This window comes from Rana temporaria, chromosome 3, assembly GCF_905171775.1.
Source record: "Rana temporaria chromosome 3, aRanTem1.1, whole genome shotgun sequence".
In the NCBI taxonomy this organism is placed as follows: Eukaryota; Metazoa; Chordata; class Amphibia; order Anura; family Ranidae; genus Rana; species Rana temporaria.
The window spans coordinates 161993130-162016786 of NC_053491.1; the positions used below are offsets into that span (position 1 = coordinate 161993130).

At 41.1% G+C, this 23657-nt stretch overlaps 1 protein-coding gene across 3 annotated transcripts in view; it reads left to right on the top strand.

Annotated features, from left to right (window-relative positions):
- Window positions 1-23657, top strand: part of TSPAN12 (tetraspanin 12) — a 255911-nt gene that overhangs the window by 196328 nt on the left and 35926 nt on the right. For all 3 annotated transcript variants that reach the window (XM_040343747.1, XM_040343746.1, XM_040343745.1), the window contains one exon: window positions 8986-9129. In XM_040343747.1, coding sequence (XP_040199681.1) covers window positions 8986-9129 — 144 coding nt within the window. The remainder of the gene's footprint in view (window positions 1-8985; window positions 9130-23657) is intronic.

A 23657-nucleotide genomic window follows, 5' to 3' on the forward strand; every position in this document is an offset into this window, starting at 1 on the left:
GTAACCAAATTGCTACACTTAGAGGCTTTTTATACTCAGTTGTGACATGACGCTACTCTTATATCAAGACATTGCTTGTATATCAAGGCAAAATGTATTAAAACATTTTGCTTGTCTTGCAAAACGCTCTCAAACCAAGTTACTCTCAAACCAAGGGTTTACTGTAGTTTAGTCATCATAGTAAACACAGCTGACTCATCATTCAGATATGCTTGGTTCAAAATGCCAACATACCCTTCCAATTTATTATTTAGTGATAAATTGTACAAAATAGAAATAGAATTTAATGAAAATGTAATTGACATTAGTCTTACTATAGAATGTTAGATAATACAACCTCATTTCCACAAAAAAAAAGCCGAATGCAGTGATTTGCAAATCTCATAAACTTATATTTTATTTACAATAGAAAATATTGTTCAAACTGAGAAAATGTACCATTTTATCAAACAAATAGGACATTTTGAAATTGATGGCAGGAACACATTTCATAAAAGTTGGGACAGGGCAAAATAAGCTGGCGATACCAACAAGGAAGTGCTGGAATAACATTTTGCAAATAATTAGGTTAACCACTTCAGCCCCGGAAGATTTGGCTGCTCAACGACCAGGCCATTTTTTTGCGATATGGCACTGCGTCGATTTAACTGACAATTGCAAGGTCGTGCGATGTTGTACCCAAACAAAATTTACGTCCTTTTCGTCCTTTTCTTCCCACAAATGGAACTTTCTTTTGGTGGTATTTGATCAAGTCTGCGTTTTTATTTTCTGCGCTATAAACAAAAATAGAGCAACAACTTTGAAAAAAAAAAGCAATATTTTTAACTTGCTATAATAAATATCCCCCAAAAATAGATAAAAAAATAGTTTTCCTCAGTTTAAGCCGATGCGTATTCTTCTACATATATTTGGTAAATAAAATCGCAATAAGCGTTTATTGATTGATTTGCGCAAAAGTTATAACGTCTACAAAATAGGGGATAGTTTTATGGCATTTTTATTATTTTGTTTACTAGTAGTGGCACCGAGCAGCGACTTTTATCGTGACTGCAACATTATGGCGGACACATCGGACACTTTTGACGCTATTTATATATTTATACAGTGATCAGTGATATAAAAATGCACTGATTACTGTGAAAATGACACTGGTAGGGAAGGTCTTAACCACCAGGGGGCGAGGAAGGGGTTAAGTGTGTCCTAGGGAGTGATTCTAACTGTGTGGGGGCTGGCCTACATGTGACACGACACTGATCACTGCTCCTGATAACAGGGAACAGAAGATCAGTGCCCTGTCACAAGGCAGAACAGGGAGATGCCTTGTTTACACAGGCATCCCCCCTGTTCTGCAGCTCTGTGACACGATCGCTGGTCCCGTGGGCACAGATCTTGTGTTAGGGGCGCGTGCCCGCGCCTTTGCGCGCGCATTGCCGGCGACACCCAGACGCATGCACGGAGCGAAATTCAAAGCAATGTATATATGCGTTGCTTTGCACAGTCGTGCCAGATGAAGCTATGTGGAGGAGGAGCTTTTTCACCTCCAGTGAAGACTGTTGGCGATTCAAACAGTAAAGTAGAAAAAAGGGGTGGGGGAAGTGGAACAGCTCAGCCTGGGCAAAACGAAAGTTTTAACTTGCTCCAGTCAGTAGAGAGGCAAGGGGTAAGGAAGGAGTGGAGGTAGAAAATGCAATCCAGGTGCTTGAGGTGTTAGTAAAGTTGGTATATCTGTCATGCAATCTAGCCATCAGTTCTTACATTCTCATAATGAGATACAGCTCAGAGCTCCAGTCAGCTATACTAGGAACACATGTGGACCTTTAGTGTCTGGGGATCTGTGTTCTACCAGCAAAGAGGAGAAATCTCCCTTAAGGGCCCCCGGGATAATAGACAGGAGGATAACCTCTTGGGTTTTGGGGCTATTTATTATGTTGACCCTGGTATACAAGTCGAAGATAGACCACCAAAAATTTGGGGTATTTGCAGGTCCACCACATGGTGCCTTCAGCATCTCCACATCTTCAACACTGACTAGGCACTAAAGGAAAGATTTTATGCAATGTGGAGGTGCAGCAGTACCAATTCTTCAACCAACTTATCACTGTCTTCAAATGCCACAGATAGAAGCAGTGCATTGGTAAAACCTTGGGAACTGTATTCAGACTTTCACTTGGGGACAGCTTTTAATGTTGCTTCAGGCACTCGATCCTGCATGGGCGCTCATGTTGGCACCACATGGATTCCACTGCAGGGTGCTATACAGATACAGGGCCACGATTTATCCCTATGAAACCCATTTCCAAGATACCCCTTTGGGGATATGCCCTCTGCTATGGGTGAACCCTGGACACTATGTACTGTCCAGTACATAGTATCTAATTCTCATTCTCATATCTCATTCTTAAACAAACATTCCACTGTACCTATAAGAAGATGTTCCTGCTTTCAAAGAATCTGCAGATAAAAAGTATGAGACTCTATTAAAGGCTCTTTTTGTTTTTGCAATCCTACCCCAGCAACCAGCTCTTACTGCAATTTCAGTATGTAAAACTGCAACAAAGTAGACTAGAACAGAGCAAACTAGACTTTAACAGAGCATTCACAAAAATTACCTTTTGCTCAACTTTTTTGTGTGGATGCCCTAGAACGAGCAAATTTCCAGAATGGATTTAATCTCCATTCACATGCACAGAATCTTGTAGTTAAAAGCCTGGGCAGCTGAATCCACCTGTAAAAGATGCCCATGAAAACTTCTGTTTGGAGAGACACTTGACCAATTCACAAACGATGTCACAGGAGGGAAAGGTTCCACAGCGGAAGATTCCAAAAAAACCTCTCTTTAGCAGCCTTTAACTCTGTAAAACATGGAATAACTAATTGTACAAATTTCCAAGCCTAAGCTCAGTCCTTCCTTTAAGCACAATACTTGGGCAATAAAGCCCAGTAAGACTTCCCCAAAGCACTCCCCCCAGTGAAGGAGCACCCTTGCTACTAAGAATGGAGGGAAGGCCTTTACACTTTGCCTCTCTCTGGGTCACAGATGTCCCAGACCTTTGGGTTCAATTGGTGGTTTCAAAGGGGTTCAAAATAGAGTTCAAAGCTCTACCCCCTCACTGTTTTCCAGTCAGATTTGCACAATGCCCTGAACCATCTCTTGTCCCAGGGAGTAGTAGGGCTAATACTTCCACAAGATAATAATTTTTATTCAAATCTGTTCACAGTACTAAATTTATACAAAGGCATCCATCTTTTTCTGGACTTAAAATATTTCAACAAATACTTTTGCATTCGAAAATTGCACATGGAATCTGCCAAGAGAGCTATTGCCTCCCTGAGACCAGGAGCATACTTAGCAGCTGTAGACATCCAAGATGCCTATCTACATATCCCCATGTATCTTCCCCATCAGTGATTTCTGCACTTTGCAGTGGCAGACAGTCACCTCTAGTTTGCACTGCTTTTTAGCCTATCCTCTGCTCCAAGAGTGTTCACAGAGGTATTTGTACCTCTTCCCTTCTCAGAACTTAGGGCATCCATATTGCGGGTTGTCTGAATGACTTTTTCCTGAAGGACTTATTTCCCACCCAGCTATTTAAAAAATTTAGTTGGCTGGTCAGTTTTCAAAAATCAGCTCTCTACCCTTCTTTACATCTGGAGTACTTGTGTCTGGTCCTAGACATATGCCAAGCAAAGGGTTTCCTTCCAGAAAAGAAAAAGTCTTCCTCTCAGAGCCCACAATCAAGAATTAAGGTGAAATAGACATCCCAGAAAGAGATCCCTCATGAGAATTCTAGGTCACATGGTAGCCTAGCCTCCTTTGAATCTGTACTCTTTCAAAACATGTTGTTCCATTAACAACCTTTTTAACAATACATTTTTTACCAAACTTGAACAAGCATACTCCTTCTCTTGATCTGCATCTGCTCCTATCCAGCCAAGCAAGGAATTCCCTAACTTGCTGGGTCTCCTGCCCAGCCTTGACAATAGGGAAATGCTTCCTTCCCTATCACTGGAAAGATTTCAGTATTTCAGATTAGGGAAGTGTGTCTTCCATGGTATGGTTAATATGGTCACCTACAGAAACCAATCTTTCCATCAACATATTGGAGCTCAGAGCAGATGATGATTCTGCAACACTGAACCCCCTACTGCAGGAACAACCAATCAGGGTACAGTCAGACAATGCCACTGCTTTGACTTACATCCACTACCAATAGTCTTTTAGCCCTGAAGGCAGTAAGCTAGATCTTTTTATGGATGGTGATTCATGGTTCAGTGGTCTCTATGCTTCATATCTCAGGAGCAGGCAACTGAAAGTAACTTTCTCAGCTGCCACTGCCCAGATATGGGTATATGGTCCTTTCACCCTGGAATATTCAACCTGCTATGTCAGAAATGTGGAACCCCCGGATTTAAACATCCTGGCCCCCAGATTCAACCGAAAACGACTTCAGTTTGTGGCCAGAGCCAATGATCCTCTAACCCTGGCCTTAAATGCCCTGATAATCTTCTGGTCTCAGTTCAGGCTAATCTATGCCTTCTGTTTTCTGCAAATTCTACATTGACTTCCCAAGAAGATAGAGCAAGAGAAGAAGACAGTGGTTCTAATTGCACCAAATTGCCCAAGAAGGACCTGGCTTAAACATACTCAGACAGACTGAGATGACTCCTGGTTTCTTCTCAACAGGCCATATCTGTTGTCTCAAGGCCTCCTATTGCATCCTGCTTCTCAGTCTCTGGCTTTAAGGGCATGGTTGTTGAAGGCCATGTTTTAGAGGACAGAGAGGTTTCTAATTCTGTCATTCCTACCTTGCTAAAAGCAAGAAAAGCCACTTCTAGAAAAATCTACCTGGAAATCCTTTTTTGCTCGGTGTGAACACGGGAATCTCAATCACCATTCTGGATTCCTACAATCAGGTCTTGAACAGAGGGTGGCCTTAAGCACTCAGAAATAACAGGTTTTGGCCTTATCCATTCTGTTTCAAAAGCCCCTGGCTTCCCTTTGCCTTGTAAATAACCTTTGCTCAAACTGTATCTCACATCAGGCCCCATCTTAGCACCCTGTACTACCTTGGGATCTCACTTTGGTAATTTCTGCCCTTTAGAAACCACCGTTTGATCCCATCTGTAATATTCCCCCTAGATGACCTTTTCTTACCAATTAGCTTTTTTTGTAGCTATCTTGTATGTCAGACATGTCTCTAAGTTAGTGGATATTTCTTGTAGAGGGATGTTCCTTGATTCTTCACAATGATAAGGAAATCTTACATCCAAGACTATGCTTTCTTCCTTAGGTAATATCATTCTTCCACCTCAGTAAAGACATATAGCTAGATTCAGAAAGCCTGCCGCATCTTTGCGGCGGCGTAGTGTATCATATTTACACTACGCCGCCGTAAGTTAGCAAGGCAAGTACTGTATTCACAAAGTACTTTCCTGCTAAGTTACGATGGCGTACCGTAAATGGAGCTGGCGTAAGCGCACCTAATTCAAATGAGGATGTGGGAGGCGTGTTTTATGTATATGAAGTGTGACCTGACGTGATTGACGTTTTTTAAGAACGGCACATGCGCCGTCCGTGTACATATCCCAGTGTGCATTGCGGCTAAGTATGCCGCACGGACGTATTGGTTTTGACGTGGACGTAAATTACGTCTAGCCCTATTCACGGACGACTTACGCAAACGACATAAAATTTTCACATTTCGACGCGGGAACGACGGCCATACTTAACATTACTAGTCCAGCTATTTGATGGAATAACTATGCGCCTGAAAATGCCTTATGTAAACGGCGTATCTGTACTGCGTCGGCCGAGCGTACGTTCGTGAATCGGCGTATCTAGTGATTTACATATTCTACGCCGACCGCAATGGAAGCGCCACCTAGCGGCCAGCCTAAAAATTTCACTTTAAGATACGACGGTGTAAGACACTTACGCCGCTCGTATATTAGCCTAATTTAAGCGTATCTGGTTACCAGAATACGCTTAAATTTGCGCCGGCGCAGATTCAGACTTAGGCCGGCGTATCTACTGATACGCCGGCCTAAGTCTTTCTGAATCCACCTAGAAGTCTTACCATCCTTATGCCCTTCTTCAAAGCATCAAAAGGTAATCTCTCTTCAATGCTTGGATAAAGTCAGAGCCTACCTCAAAGCAATATCAACAGAGCTTCCATCAGATAAATTGATTCCCTATTTGTGTTCTTCTCAGGGTCTTGCAAAGGATACCCTGCTTAAAAGTTTACCATCACTCAATCGATGGCTTTCACCATAACTTAAACTCAAATCTGCTCCTGCGCTCTTATGTGCTCATTCCACTAGATCAGTGGGAGTTACCTGGTCTTTCTGGTACGAGGCCTCTGTAGTCCAGCTTTGTAAGGTCACCACCTGTTCCTCTGTTTATACCTTTTCAAAGTTTTACAAGGTGGAAGTCCAATCCTCAGCTGATATAGATTTTGGCTGAAAGGTTTTTGCAGCAGCTGTTCTATCGACCCTTGTTGTTGGGCCTGTTCTTTTTGCCTAGTCATTGCCCACCCTTTTCATTCATTGCATGGAGATGACCCAGGGTCTATGAATGCTTTGACTTTGTCCTGTACAGTACAGTGCACACTACCTTTCATTCAATAGTTACTCTTAGGATTATAGGGGAGCTGCCCAGTGGAAGTGAGCTTGAAAGATTTCCAGTGTCTAAACACCCGAAGGTACAAGCCTATAAGTAAGGCTTTATGAATACTTTGCCCGTGTCCTGAAGTGTATTCCAAGATATGAAATTTACAGGTATGTCAAAATGTATTTTCTTTTTTTTTGACTTTGTAATTTTACTGATAAAGGATACATATACATTCCTGCAGTTAACAAGCCAGAGTAACAATTTAAAAAGCCCCAACCCTATCTTATTTTGCCATATAGCTTTATACAATTTGGTGAAACACTTCCCCTGACTTTTCATGCCCTCACTTTTATTATTCAGAGAATTGAAACTATTCTAAGAAATTCAGGACTATTGGAAGGTCTGGAGAGCCCAGTAAGACATCTGGGGCTAATTATAGTGTTCTAATTCAGTTGAAATTCAGCCTGGTAAATAGCCATTATGATCTGTGGCAGTGCCCTGCCATCACCCAGGCACATGCGCCAGCCTCTGTACTCAGAATATCAATCAGGTTGAAGTATAGGCTGCAGAGGCAGCCCAGAATTTATGTTTACCAGAAATTTGGGGCTTAATACAGCTGACTGCAGCAAAATCCTGGGAAGGGGTTATCCTTTAAAAAATGAAGAAATGCCATGTCTTTTGCATTTATGCAAACATCTTTGTTTTAAAAGGTCAATCTTGAATTTTTTTTTTGTTCTTTCCCCACATAAAATAAGAACTATCACCCATCTTATAAAAATTGTCACAGGGATAATTAGGAAACTAATGGCTTAGGAATGGAAATGTTGGCCACTGGAATTCTGCAGGTATGTAAGCAGCTGATGTATGCTTCAATATACCGATGTTTGTTAACCACTTGCCGACCTCCTCATGTACATATACGTCAGCAGAATGGCACGGACAGGCACATGTACGTACCGGTACGTCCTCTGCTTGACGTGGGTCGGGGGTCCGATCGGGACTCCCCCCGGTACATGCAGCGGTCGGGTCCCCTCGCGGAGCGATCTGGGACGACGGCACGGCTATTCGTTTATAGCCGCCCCGTCGCGATCGCTCCCCGGAGCTGAAGAACGGGGAGAGCCGTATGTAAACACGGCTTCCCCGTGCTTCACTATGGCGGCGCATCGATCGAGTGATCCCTTTTATTAGGGAGACTCGATCGATGATGTCAGTCCTACAGCCACACCCCCCTACAGTTGTAAACACACACAAAGTGAACCCTAAATGTTACAGCGCCCCCTGTGTTTAACTCCCAAACTGTAACTGTCATTTTCACAATAAAGAATGCAATTTAAATGCATTTTTTTGCTGTGAAAATGACAATGGTCCCAAAAATGTGTCAAAATTGTCCGAAGTGTCCGCCATAATGTCGCAGTCACGAAAAAAATCGCTGATCGCCGCCATTAGTATTAAAAATAAAATAAAAATAAAAATGCAATAAAACTATCCCCTATTTTGTAAACGCTATAAATTTTGCGCAAACCAACCGATAAACGATTATTGCGTTTTTTTTTACCAAAAATAGGTAAAAGAATACGTATCGGCCTAAACTGAGGAAAAAAAATGTTATATATGTTTTTGGGGGATATTTATTATAGCAAAAAGTAAAAAATATTGCATTTTTTTCAAAATTGTCGCTCTATTTTTGTTTATAGCGCAAAAAATAAAAACCGCAGAGGTGATCAAATACCACCAAAAGAAAGCTCTATTTGTGGGGGAAAAAGGACGCCAATTTTGTTTGGGAGCCACGTCGCACGACCACGCAATTGTCTGTTAAAGCGACGCAGTCCCGAACTGTAAAAACCCCTTGGGTCTTTAGGCAGCATATTGGTCCGGTCCTTAAGTGGTTAAAAATGTCCAGTTCTGGATTGTTTCTTTTCATAAGTATTCAACATTTTGTATTGCATAGATTTTAAATGGGCCCTAATGCACATACACAGTGCATCACAACACATTGTCATTACATCGCATAACACATACCTGTAGATGTGAACAAAATGAATGTCTGGCTGACACAAAGAATGTAAGTGTAAATCTCCCACGTTAGCGCATGTGGATTACACCGCAACAATATTTGAAGGTGTTTCATTCATGTAAAACAAAAGTGTGATCAAAACTTATCAAAATATATTCGGATAGGTTATGAAGAAGCATTTTTTTTTAATTTTCGTACATGGCTATGCTTTTTCTAAGAATTCAATGTTACCTTTATACAGAATGGTTTTGTCAATACATGGCAAGCTTATTCCTCTGGAAAGTGATTGCTTTGAGCCTATTTCTTATGATGTGTTGAACAGTTATGTGAGAGATAAATAGTATTGACTTCATTTTAACAGTTCAGATGCTGCGGAGTGGTGTATTTGACTGACTGGCTGGAGATGACAGAGATGGATTGGCCCCCTGATTCCTGCTGTGTGAAAGAATACCCAGGATGCTCCAAACAAGCACACCATGGAGATCTTAGTGATTTGTATCAGGAGGTAGGCATTTCTTACCACATCTGATAATTTTATCAAATCTTAGATGGCCTGCAGAAAATCTGAATAAAATAACAGGCTGACTGCTTTATATATGTGGAAATACTTGATATCAGCCAGCTAATCTAATGTATAGAGCAATTATACATGAGTGAGAATTATTCATTAAAGGATTTTATTTCATTTGTAATTTAGACCTCTTGCTCGGTGTGAAGTTTACGTCAAAGCCTTTCACATGTACTATTCACAGAAGAATTCTATAAAACAACAACATGATATCATGAACAAAAAAAGAATTCTGAGGCAGCCGCTAACAAGGCCTTAGAAAACAGTACTCATTGGACTTTTGAGTTAATATTAGCTTATGCCACTTTAAATATGCATATTAAACTGAAATGCTGTTTTCCTATAATTAGTGGGCTAGATTCAGGTAGGGGGACGTAAGTTTGTGCGGGCGTAGCGTATGTTATTTACGCTACGCCGCCGCAATTTAGAGAGGCAAGTGCTGTATTCACAAAGCACTTGCCTCCTAAGTTACGGCGGCGTAGCGTAAATGGGCCGGCGTAAGCGCGCCTAATTCAAATGAGGATGAGGGGGCGTGTTTTATGTAAATGTCTAGTGACCCGACGTGATTGACGTTTTTTACGAACTACGCATGCGCCGTCCGTGGACATATCCCAGTGTGCATTGCTCCAAAGTACGCCGTTTTGACGTGAACGTAAATTACGTCAAGCGCGATTCGCGTACGACTTACGCAAACAATGTAAAAAAATAGTCCTGTTCCAAAGTCCATACCTTGCATGGCCTGCGCCACCTAGGGAGCAGCTTTATCTTTACGCCGGCGTATCTCTAACGTAAACGGCGTAACTAATTGCGACGGGCGCATGTACGTTCGTGAATCGGCGTATCTAGTCATTTGCATATTCTACGCCGAACTCAACGGAAGCGCCACCTAGCGGCCAGCGTAAATAAGATACAAGGAGACTTACGCTGCTCGTATCTTAGCCTAATTTAAGCGTATCTGGTTTCCAGAATACGCTTAAATTTACGACAACGTAGATTCAGAGTTACGACGGCGTATCTACTGATACGCCGGCGTAACTGTACCTGAATCTAGCCCAATATATGCAGACCATAGGTTGTCAGTCTTTCATGATCCACAGACCACTTTAAGCCAAGTGTCAGATGAGGTGGACAACTTATGCATATAGATGTCAATGTCTTATCCTTTAAATTCTAACAGCAAATACGACTTGTCTTTTTGCTGTCTTTTTTTCACTTGACATTTGAAGATGACTTTTCTGTGATTCCTCATTATAGTTTGCTGTCTGTATTATCATGATTTATACAATCGGCTCTGTACTGCCTTTCACTGGTGTTTTGCTCTTTTTATTTATTTTCTTCCATTCAAATGCTATGAATTAAATGATTAAAGTCACACTTTAGACTGCTCTGCTTAAAGAGAGTCAGCAAAAAGCACTTCTAAATGGATCTCTCTTTCTTTAAATTTGCCATTTTCTAGATTTTCTAAATCTTTAGGAAATGGCATGTTTGCCAAGATCAGTATCCTAGATTTGAATTGTGCCCTGGATAACTGAAAAGCAACTAAGGCAGTGAACACATTTGTTGTGCCCTCTGACATCATTCATGATTAGTGTTGAGCAGAATATGCCATATTCGATTTCGCGATATATCTCGAATATATATTCGAATATTCGAGATATATTCGCTAAATTCGAATATTCGTGATATTTTATCGAAATTAATTGATTGCGATTTTTCGCTATTGCGAATGCGAAAATAATTGCGATTTTTTTTAATAACTGCGGTAGGAGCGCTCTGATTGGCTTAGAATATTCGTGATATTTTATCGAAATATCGCAACATGCGAATGCGATATTAATTGCGGAATTTCGAGATATGCTGGAGGAGCGCTCTGATTGGCTCAGAATATTCGTGATATTTTATCGAAATATCGCAACATGCGAATGCGATATTTATTGCGGAATTTCGAGATATGCTGGAGGAGCGCTCTGATTGGCTCAGAATATTCGTGATATTTTATCGAAATATCGCAACATGCGAATGCGATATTTATTGCGGAATTTCGAGATATGCTTGAGGAGTTCTCTGATTGGCTCAGAATATTCGTGATATTTTATCGAAATATCGCAACATGCGAATGCGATATTTATTGCGCAATTTCGAGATATGCTGGAGGAGCGCTCTGATTGGCTCAGAATATTCCTGATATTTTATCGAAATATCGCAACATGCGAATGCGAAATTGATTGCAGATATTTCGAAAACTGCTGTAGCAGCACTCTGAAATCGAATATGTATGATATTTTAACCGAAATACATATTGCGATTGCGATTTTTCGATCGCGCATGCGCAATTGCGCGAACAACACGCGACCATTTCCTGGAGCCTTGCCAGTTTCCAACTTATGATCGCAGCGCAATATTACAGCAACATGGTTGGAAGCAATTTCACTAAGTCTGAGGAAAAGTTGCTGATTTGTGTAAGTATTTTGACCACTGTTATTTCATCATCTTCAACTGCATTTAAGTCTAGTTTAAAAGTTAGTATATATGATCAGATATTAGTATTTAACCAAAAATGTGTCTCCTGCTTTTACAAAACTACAAGTCCCAGCCCAGCCCAGCATTTTAGTCTAGTTTAAAAGTTAGTATATATGATCATATATTAGTATTTCACAAAAAATGTGTCTCCTGCTTTTACAAAACTACAAGTCCCAGCATGCCTGGACAGCTGCAGACACCCTGGTTGGCAAATGTGTATTTAGGCACTTTTCCTTGTTATTTAGCATAATGAATTTAAAAATTTTTTGGACATAGGACGTATGCGAACGTCCTGACTTCAGTGTCCTCAAGGCCCAAGGACGTTCGAATACATATTGCCCTTTAGATGTTGCAGAACTACAACTTCCAGCATGCCTGGGAATGCTGGCACTTCTAGTATTGTAAGTTCTGCAGGCCCCCATTTTTCAGGCCTTTATGCACGGGTCTCTAAACTGTGGCACCCTAGATGCAGCAAAAGTAAAATCCTTAGCATGCACTGACAGACGGTGGCTGATGGGAGTAGTAGTTTTGCAACAGCTGGAGGTGGACTGGTCTTGAAACCCAGATTTAGGTAACAAACCCGTAGTGTTTTGCAACCATTCTGCCTCCAGCTGGTTATTTTCTGTTGAAAAGCCTGTGGCGTGCAAAACACAACCCAAAAACTCCACCCGGTGCAAGGAAAAATTTGCACACACCTAAAGAGTGACATCACAAAAAACTGCGACGGTTGCATACGTCAGTGGTCCTCCGAAAAGGTCCCGTCTCTGACCCCCCGGGGCGTTAGGCTCCTGACAGGGAAAAGAGTTACTGTGGTCCATACAGCCGAAGCCATATGGACCCATCTCGGTCCAAGCAGCGCAATCAACACGCGAACAACACGCGACCATTTCCTGGAGCCTTGCCAGTTTCCAACTTATGATCGCAGCGCAATCACACAGCAACATGGTTGGAAGCAATTTCACTAAGTCTGAGGAAAAGTTGCTGATTTGTGTAAGTATTTTGACCACTGTTATTTCATCATCTTCAACTGCATTTAAGTCTAGTTTAAAAGTTAGTATATATGATCAGATATTAGTATTTAACCAAAAATGTGTCTCCTGCTTTTACAAAACTACAAGTCCCAGCCCAGCCCAGCATTTTAGTCTAGTTTAAAAGTTAGTATATATGATCATATATTAGTATTTCACAAAAAATGTGTCTCCTGCTTTTACAAAACTACAAGTCCCAGCATGCCTGGACAGCTGCAGACACCCTGGTTGGCAAATGTGTATTTAGGCACTTTTCCTTGTTATTTAGCATAATGAATTTAAAAATTTTTTGGACATAGGACGTATGCGAACGTCCTGACTTCAGTGTCCTCAAGGCCCAAGGACGTTCGAATACATATTGCCCTTTAGATGTTGCAGAACTACAACTTCCAGCATGCCTGGGAATGCTGGCACTTCTAGTATTGTAAGTTCTGCAGGCCCCCATTTTTCAGGCCTTTATGCACGGGTCTCTAAACTGTGGCACCCTAGATGCAGCAAAAGTAAAATTCTTAGCATGCACTGACAGACCGTGGCTGATGGGAGTAGTAGTTTTGCAACAGCTGGAGGTGGACTGGTCTTGAAACCCAGAGTTAAGTAACAAACACGTAGTGTTTTGCAACCATTCTGCCTCCAGCTGTTTTTTTCCTGTTGAAAAGCCTGTGGCGTGCAAAACACAACCCAAAAACTCCACCCGGATGCAGTGAAAAATGTGCACACACCTAAAGAGTGACATCACAAAAAACTGCGACGGGTACATACGTCAGTGGTCCTCCGAAAAAGGTCCCGTCTCTGACCCCCCGGGGCGTTAGGCTCCTGACAGGGAAAAGAGTTAGCAACGCATATCTCCCCTATACGTGTATCCTGTGTTGTTAATAATATATTCATAATTATGCAAATGATAATGGCTGCTATATTTATGCAAAAAAGGTGGCGACCGAAATGGCAGGATATAAAATCTTTCATGTTACCCCTGTCATTGATTAATAAGGCGAGAATGCTTCCAATTGTTGAATAGCATACATTTACGTCATATATCCATAAGGCTGTCAACAGAAGTATTACAATATACTTTGTTCTTCATCTTGCAGAAGTTCCTGGAAACAGGATACGATAAGCTGCAGAGGCAGCCAGAGAAAAGGGCTGTGGTCAGCGCCCTAATCGCTGACTTTGGCGGCCAACATGACCACAAGGCAATTGTTAAGAAGTGGTCTGACCTGAAGAGGCGCCAAATGGATCAGGTCAGACGTCTTCGGGCTAAATATCATCCAGGTAAGTTATTGTTGACAGTTATGTTTTTTTTTTAAAAAGTGTATTTTGTGCGTGAACTCGAAAGAGAGAGGAGCCGGCCTGCAGGAGTTGGGAGGCCTCCCCCAGAGGCAATCTGCCACCTTTCTCCATGCCCCGGTTGGCAATGGCGGGTGTGAGGGGGTCCTCCCAACCCAACCTCGCATAGCACACCCACCAGGGGCGGGGCTGAGACCACCAAACTCAATTCACAGGTAGCCGAGAGCGGGATCCGAACCCCTAGCTGCAGAGGTGAATCACTTGTCAGTGCAGTGGCAATCGTGTGGAGCCACCGCAGCTCCTTTGGTGACAGTTATGTAAGGTCATATGTAATTCATGTAAGGTCAGATGTTGTTAACCAAGATGCCATGTTGTGCTAACATATATCACCACCAGCCAAGGTATTCATAGTACTGTTGAAAAAAGACATGGGACAGCAGACAGGAACACAGAAGTTATGTGGGAACATAATTTTCCCATTGCTTTGCATGGGACTTTAAAGAAAAACCCCGACCATGGCAAGTGGGGGTGGGTAAGGTTTAAACCACCTATCCTATGTTTGTGGCTGACATATAAGTAACCTGTGTGCCAAGTTTCATATAAATATCTTTAGCCGTTTGTACGTGATGCTGGAACATACATACATACATACATACATACATACATTTATGCACACACACACGTTGAGTTTTATATATATAGATTACCACTAAATTCCTGTGTTAGGAGTGGGGTTGTTATAGTAATCCCGTGTGCTCCATCAGGCCCTTTTTTTAACATGAGATGGTCTGAACAAAACAAAGGAGACAAAAACAGCTCATTTTAACATGGTTGCATCCCAGCTCACGCTCAGTCCCCTGTAGTGCCCACAAGACCCTTTAATATAACATTGTCCCATTGGTTAACTGTCTATATAAATCAATTTGTATTCATATACAATACAGCAGAGTACACAGAATTTGCATACGTCATTAGAAAACATTTTTATAATATATGAACATTGTGTTATTATAGGAGCTCCAATGCCAGTTATCCGCGCCAAGCGCAGAAGGCGCCAGGCCGATGAGGAGGAGGAGGAGGATGCGGCAGAGGAGGATGCGGCAGAGGAGGAGATGGATGAAGAGGAGCAGCCAGGGCCCTCCCACTCCCCAACCCCAGCTCCTGCTGAGGAGCAAGCTGAGGAGCTTCCCCCCCCCACCACCCCAACTTCTCAAGCAGAAGAGCAGGAGGAAGAGAGCGGTCCTGTGAGCCTCGTTCAGGAAGGTAAATATGTGCACAATGATTAATAACATTTCAACAATAAAATGTAGATATAAAAATGGACAACATATAAAGCGCACCTGTCAGATTGTAGAACCATAATATGGTATTGATGCTAGAAGTATACAGGTAGTGCATAATTATCAGGCAAGTTGTATTTTTGAGGATTCATTTTATTATTGAACAACAACCATGTTCTCAATGAACCCCAAAAACTCATTAATATCAAAGCTGAATTTTTTTGGAAGTATTTTTTAGTTTGTTTTTAGTGTTAGTTATTTTCGGGGGATATCTGTGTGTGCAGGTGACTACTATTACTGTGCAGAATTTTTAGGCAACTTAACCAAAAAATAAATATATACCCATTTCAATGATTTATTTTTAAAAGTGAAACCAATATAACATCTCAACATTCACAAATACACATTTCTGACATTTAAAAACAAAACTAAAACAAATCAGTGACCAATATAGCCACCTTTCTTTGCAAGGACACTCGAAAGCCTGACATCCATGGATTCTGTCAGTGTTTTGATCTGTTCACCATCAACATTGCGTGCAGCAGCAACCACAGCCTCCCAGACACTGTTCAGAGAGGTGTACTGTTTTCCCTCCTTGTAAATCCCACATTTGATGATGGACCACAGGTTCTCAATGGGGTTCAGATCAGGTGAACAAGGAGGCCATGTCATTACTTTTTTTTATTTAATACCCTTTCTTGCCAGCCACGCTGTGGAGTACTTTGACACGTGTGATGGAGCATTGTCCTGCATGAAAATCATGTTTTTCTTGAAGGATGGTGACTTTTTCCTGTACCACTGCTTGAAGAAGGTCTCTTCCATAATCTGGCAGTAGGACTGGGAATTGAGCTTGACTCCATCCTCAATCCGAAAAGGCCCCACAAGCTCATCTTTGATGATACCAGCCCAAACCAGTACTCCACCACCACCTTGCTGGCGTCTGAGTCGGACTGGAGCTCCCTGCACTTTACCAATCCAGCCACGGGCTCTTCCATCTGGCCCATCAAGACTCACTCTCATTTCAGCAGTCCATAAAACCTTAGAAAAATCTTTCTTGAGATATTTATTGGCACAGTCTTGACGTTGCAGCTTGTGTGTCTTGTTCAGTGGTCATCGTCTTTCAGCCTTTCTTACCTTGGCCATGTCTCTGGGTATTGCACACCTTGTGCTTTTGGGCACCCCAGTGATGTTGCAGCTCTGAAATATGGCCAATCTTGTGGCAAGTGGCATCTTGGCAGCTGCACGCTTAACTTTTCTCAGTTCATGGGCAGTTATTTTGCACCTTTGTTTTTCCACACGCTTCTTTTGTTTGATGATCACGCTTCAGAAGCTTTGCAACTTTAAGAGTGCTGCATCCCTCTGCTAGATATCTCTCTATTTTGGACTTTTCAGAGTCTGTCAAATCCTTCTTTTGGCCCATTTTGACAAAGAAAAGGAAATTGACTAATAATTATGCACACCTGATATAGAGTGTTGATGTCATTAGACCACACACCTTCTCATTACAGAGTTGTACATTACCTAATATGCCTAATCTGTAGTAGGCTTTCGAGCCTATACAACTTGGAGTAAGACAACATGCATAAAGAGGATGATGTGGTCCAAATACTCATTTGCCTAATAATTCTGCACTCCCGGGATGTGTTAGACACATAACAAGTGTATACACATGATAATGATTGATTAATAAGCAAAAAAAATTTTTTATTTATTTGGTAACGTTATTTTAAATCCAAATTTTTTTTTATTATATCCTAACAGTATCAGGAAAGATGAGGAGGCAGACCGCGCTCATAAAGACAACCCACCAGAGGATCCAGGCAAATCAGCGCCAGATCCGCTACCTTATTCAGCAAAATGTGCTGCTGGAGCAGCAGCAATTAAAAAATATAGAGAAGCTGGAGCGCCTTCAGAAGCTCAATCAGAGTTATATCTGAAATTATGTTTTTATTAATAAATATTATTTTTTGGAAATGTTTCATTTCTTTTTGAGATAGATTTGTAGGTTTTTCAACACATCTAACTTAACATCAAACAAATCAACATCAACACATTTAACTTCATAATAAGCAAAAACATTTTATACTATTATTTTATTTAACAGTAACCTAGGACAAACTAAAGCACACGACACAGACACGACGAACACAAAATAAACAGTTGAAAAATGAACATAACAAAAGCAACAATATATATATATATACAAAGAGAGAGAGAGGGAGAGCAAGAAAGAGAGAGAATGCAGATGAGCTCTTGCAGACAGCCCAATGGTTGCAGTATAAATGCCGCAAAACAGTGTTTAACATAAGGTTCATTGTTATAGTTACACTTGCTGTTTAGATCCGGTCTGGTAGCTTGTAGCGGAGGCTGTTGGTGGATCCGCTGTGCCAGAGAGGTCATGAAGCTTTACTCAGCATGGAGGCAGCAGCAGGAGTATTAAAATATAATATAACTAGACAATGCATTTCCTGAGGAAAATGCGAGTGGGAATGCTGAATAGCTTAATTGGTGAGCCCCTTGCCAAAGACATTCACCATAACCACTACACTATCTTTAGGACACACAGCTTCTTTCTCTATCTGCAAAGTATAGCGTATGCTGACTTCCTGGTCGCCCCTCCCCCCTCAATAGGTTTCCCCTCCCCCCCAGGTCAGTGAGGAGGAATATTGCACTGAGGTCAGGAAAGTGATTTATAGAAAGAAATAACATTACAAACGCTTTTAATTCACAGATCTAATACATGATTTAAGCCTCCAAACAAAGCTTAATAAATCCTCAAACGTACATGCAATTGATACAACGACTACACCGTTTGAAATACACGGCCCTTGTAAACGCATCGATATGAAATTTATGTAGATAAACTTAAAAATGTGGCCATGTCTGCGATTTAGAAAAGAGCGTCTTTGTGAGTTCTGCAGCAACATTTTTTAGATAATTTAACATGAGAGTCTATGAGACATAATTTCTGGCTGTTGCTCCAATAACTAAAACTAAAATACGTATCGCAGACTTGATCACATTGCCATAAACCAGACAAGCATAGCTACGTTTTGATATAAAAATTGTGTATGAAAAGTAGATCTTGTGGGCGTGAGAACAATTTGTTTCCCCTTTTTGTAAAGATATTTTTAATTACAAAGATCTAGAATGTTAAGGTCACATGACAGACTCTAAATCCCCTCCATAGGATTACATTATAACCTATCGCATTTTTGTGAAAAATTCGCAAAACGTAAATTGCGTTTTCACCAAAAAATTGTAAACGATAACGATCTGAAAAGTCATAGCCGGATAGCTAAATATTTTGTGACCGCTTTACAGTTTTTTCAGTGTCTGTAAGTGAAAGTATGAAGTAGCTGAAACTTTTGGCAGGGCATGTGAATTCAAAGGGGAAAAGGATGTTCTCATTGACTTCATTGTTAAAAAAACGGTCTTAAAAGCAAAAAATTTATAAAAGTGTAAAAAGTAGGAAAAAACTTGAACAAGTCCCATCATTTGCTGAAAGAGACGAACATTTTTACAGTTGAATGGTCTCAATAGCTGAAAGTATGCCGAAGTTACGCAGAACCAAAAAACGTAAGGAATAATAAGATTACTAAATTTACGGATATCAATACTGGAAATGTTTATTAAAGCATTCACACTAATTAAGATTAATACATTTACGGGTATCCATACTGGGAATGCTTATTAAAGCATTCCCACTAAGTATCACACAGGCATGATTTACAAGCAGTAGTGGTAATAGTAATACATAGCATAAAAACACTTGGGGAATACTTTACAGCATCAGTAGTGGTCATAGTAGTCAATAGTGTACCAAAAAATTGGGACACAGGTGTCTTGACTGAGCTGTAATAGTAGTAGTAGACATTGACAATACAGTGTCAAATCACTCGGGCAAGAGGTGCCATGATGAACAGCAGTCTTAATAAGAGTATATAGGGTGTGAAATAACTGCTGACATAGGTGTCTTGACTGGGCAGCAGAAGCAGCAGTAGTAGTATTAACAGTAGTAGTTGATACAGAGTCATATCACATGGGCAGGAGGTGCCATGATGAACAGCAGTAGGAATAGGAGTATATAGAGTGTCAAATAACTGCTGACATAGGTGTCTTGACTGGGCAGCAGCAGCAGAAGCAGCAGTAGTATTAACAGTAGTAGTTGATACAGAGTCATATCACATGGGCAGGAGGTGCCATGATGAACAGCAGTAGGAATAGGAGTGAAAAAAGGGAAGAAAGTGCGCTTACCAATAAATTAAATACAATAGTGAACCAGCTGCTAACTCAAAAATGTTATACTAACATAAAATCTTATACAAAAAATGTGGAGTAGCGCTTAGAAAATAATAGTTGAAGGCCTCCGGTTGACAAAAGGCTGATATGAAATGTCAATCAAGATATTAGAGTGTATGTGATCAAAGTCAATTAATCAAATAATCAATAGTCCAAGTGAAAGGAAAAAACAGGAAAAAACAGGAGCGTGACGCCCCGGGCGGTGAATAAGATCTGGCTCCAATATGGATAAAATGCAACTTGCTGACCCTTACCACAAACGAAGGTCCCAACGGACCTAGTCAGGCTGGAATCGCTGAGTGTATTGAAGAAAAGGACTAGTCAGTGTAGGAGGTCCCTCCCGAGGTCATAAATCCATAATAAAGCAACCAGAAAAAAAAGAAAACTCATATAGTGTAAATCTGTGTTAAAAATATACACCTAAGTGTATCACCCTGTGACTGGCAACAGACAGTGTGAACGTATAACCACCACCAGTATACACACTGACCCTTACCAGAGCATAGGATCCATCAGGATCAGTCAAAGCATAGGGAACATACACAGTGAGCAGCAATGGAGTATCTCGGCCGATGTTGGAGCAGAAGATGCAGTAAATCCAAAATATAAGGGGAGGAAAGAGAACTCACATGGCGTGATATCGTACAGATATTTATTGAAAGAAATAGTATCACTTACAGTTGGGTACAGAAATGTCAGCAGAGAGAAAAAGCCGGCCGGCGTAACAAAACAAATCCTCAGTTTGCGGTGACGTCAGCACGTCGCCTCCCTACGTTTCGTCTGCTCTTAGACGTGGTCACGGGAATGAGGAGACGTTCTGCGTCACCGCATAAATACGAAAAAAGGGCGGGGAATCAGTCAGACAACAGTCTCTGAAGATCACCCGTCCGCCATCTTACTTGAGGGCTACAGTCAGGGAAACAGATATTATTGCATATAAGAGAACCTAAGCTGTTATAGGAACGTATCCTAACAACGGAACCCTGGATATTATCTCTTCAAGGGACCGTGAAGGGAATACTAAGTATGCAACACTCAAAAAAAATATATATATAAATAAACAAAAAAGGGGGATGGTTAAAAAACGGTAATGTACATCCTCAGAGACTGATGTCCGTCCGGCCAGCGCCATGACAACATTATTATAAAATGCAGACAGAAGATATATAATCAAAGAGGACATGATAACAGTCCAAACACTGCCAGAAAAAACTGACACATGTCCTCTGACTTTGGTGCTTCATTCAGTAACCTAAATAGCACCATCATTAATAACTACTAATGATATTGTAAATGATATAAGTACAGTGAGACAAGTGTAAACGGACCATTGCTTGCCAACAATGACCCAGTCCAAAAACTGCAAAAAATTGGACTGCCAAAAATTGAAAATATGCAGTATTTCATAAAAAACATATATAAAACGTGTGAAACATATTATATTATTAAAAAGCATATAAAAAAGGTTAAAAAAAGACTAAAAATATTCAGATATGTAAAACCAATGAGGTGGGTGTCCTGCACCTAAGCGTTATCGATGAAACAATTAACGTCCACCTCTATATTCATACCATAAGGTTCATAACATTTTAATTGGTGAATCCACTTCATCTCAGATCTTGAGATACTCCTCACCAAATCACTCCCTCTCCAGTGTGCCTGAAATTTTTCAATACCTAAGAAGATAGTCCCCACAGGATCCTTATTGTGAACCAACAAATAATGTTTGGACACAGAATGATTAGGGAAACCATTGCAGATGTTCGTGAGGTGTTCATTCAAACGTATGTGGAGGGGACGTTTCGTCCTTCCCACATATTGGAGTCCGCAAGGACATTGAAGTAGGTATACCACTCCCACCGTAGAACAGGTGATGAATGTTTCTATTGGGAACCTCTTATTTGAATGTCTGGAGCCAAAGCTGGTTGTTTTCTTAGAGATTTGACGATTGACCGCACAAACATTACATTTGCCACATTTGAAAAAACCCACAAGACCAGATAAAAACATGGAAGGGATCCTGGGTGGATCCAGGACATTAGGGGCCAGCTTATCCTTCAAGGATGCTGAACCCCTAAAGATGACACGGGGTTTGTCTGGTAATATTGCACCCAAAATCTTATCACTCTTGAGCACATGCCAATGTTTACTGATGATATGTTTAACATTGGCATGTTGACAGCAATAATCTGTCACAAAAGGAGTTTTGTAACTACCACTTTGATCATCTCGGGGTTTAATACGGAGTAAATCCTCACGATTAGTTTTGGTCACCAAATCCAAAGTGTCAATCAAGGAACCACGATCATAACCCTTTTCAACAAAGCGTTCAGTAAGGACCTTAGCCTGATCAAGGAAAACGTTATGTTTACTACAGTTCCTTTTCAAACGAAGGAATTGCCCCTTGGGCACAGCTCTAAGCCAAGTGACATGATGACAACTGTCACTTGGTATAAAGGCATTTCTGTCAGTACTCTTAAAGTAGGTGGCAGTGGTGAAAACATCAGTGTCTGCAGAAATGGTAAGATCCAAAAAATTAATCTTTTGCTTACTGGCCTCATATTTAAGTATAATCCCCCTGTTGTTGGTATTGAGGAATGTCATGAAGGTGGACAACTCATTCTCAGACCCTGTCCAAAGGAGGAGGATGTCGTCTATGTACCGTGCCCATAACCGAATATGGGGCCTAGTACCAACACAGACGACATCCTCCTCCCATTTGGCCATAAATAGATTGGCCAGACTAGGGGCATATTTGGCCCCCATCGCCACTCCCTTATCCTGCCTGTAATACTGGCCATCATGCCAAAAAAAGTTGTGAGATGCGGCATATTGCAGTAACTCCATAATGAAAGAGATTTGAGCAGTCGGAAGACCTGAGTCTCTTTCAAGAAAAAATGAGACAGCTTCCAATCCTAGATCGTGTGGGATCACCGTGTACAAGGAAGTGACATCTGCAGTCACCAGCCATAAATCTGGTGTAGGTTGAATATCAGACAACAGATTAATGACCTGTCTGGTGTCCTTTAGATAGGAAGGCATATTTTTCACCAGAGGCTGGAGAAAGAAGTCGATGTATTTGCCCACCCGGGACGTCACGGAATCAATTCCGCTTACTATAGGGCGTCCCGGGGGGCAAACGGGGTCTTTATGTATCTTAGGAAGGTAATACATTATAGGCACCCGAGGAGCCTTAGGAACCAAAAATGCTTTTTCCTTTTTATTCAAAATGTTAAGACGAAAGCCTTTAGTTACAATCTTCACCAAAGCTTTTTTATATCTGTCTCCCGGATTGAGGGGGACGGGTATAAGTATCACCATCATCTAGGATACGTCTCATTTCCAATAAATAGTCGTCTTTGTTTAAGACTACAATACCACCCCCTTTGTCCGCAGGACGGATGACAAGATTCTTGTTGGCGCACAAGGACTTAATACCCTCCTCCAAACTTAATTTGCATCTTACTTTCTTGGTATTCAAACTGTCTAAATCTTTGAGTGTAAGATCTCTAAAGACTTTTAAAGACGCCGGAAGATGACCCGGTGGGTTATAAGTAGACGCATTGGCCAAACCTGAATGGACATAATTGGAAGTCATAGTAGTTGATGGATTAAAAGGGTTTGAGGAGACATAACGCTGAATGTTTAGTTTCCGAATAAATTTATGAACATCCATATATGCTCTAAATTTATTGATGTTTTTTGGAGGGGCATATTTCAAACCCTTATCAAGGACGTATAGTTCTGAACTAGACAAAACGTGGGAACTGAGGTTAAAAATGCCGGCCCCTGTTACGTTTTCGGCCTTTTTGGGCTTAGTGTGTTTGCCCCCTCGGCTCCCTCTTTTAGTTCGGCCATTCTTTTTGTTCCCTGGCCAGCCTTGTGAAAACCCCAATTAGATTGAGTCAAATTAGGATAGCTGGGATACCCCAGTTCAAAAGGGGCTGGGGATACAGTTTGGCTGGTAGAGGGCTCATTAGAAAAATTATGACTCTCAATGTTCTCTAAATTTCCCAATGGAAGAAAGCTGTTGTGGGTAAGCACATTATAA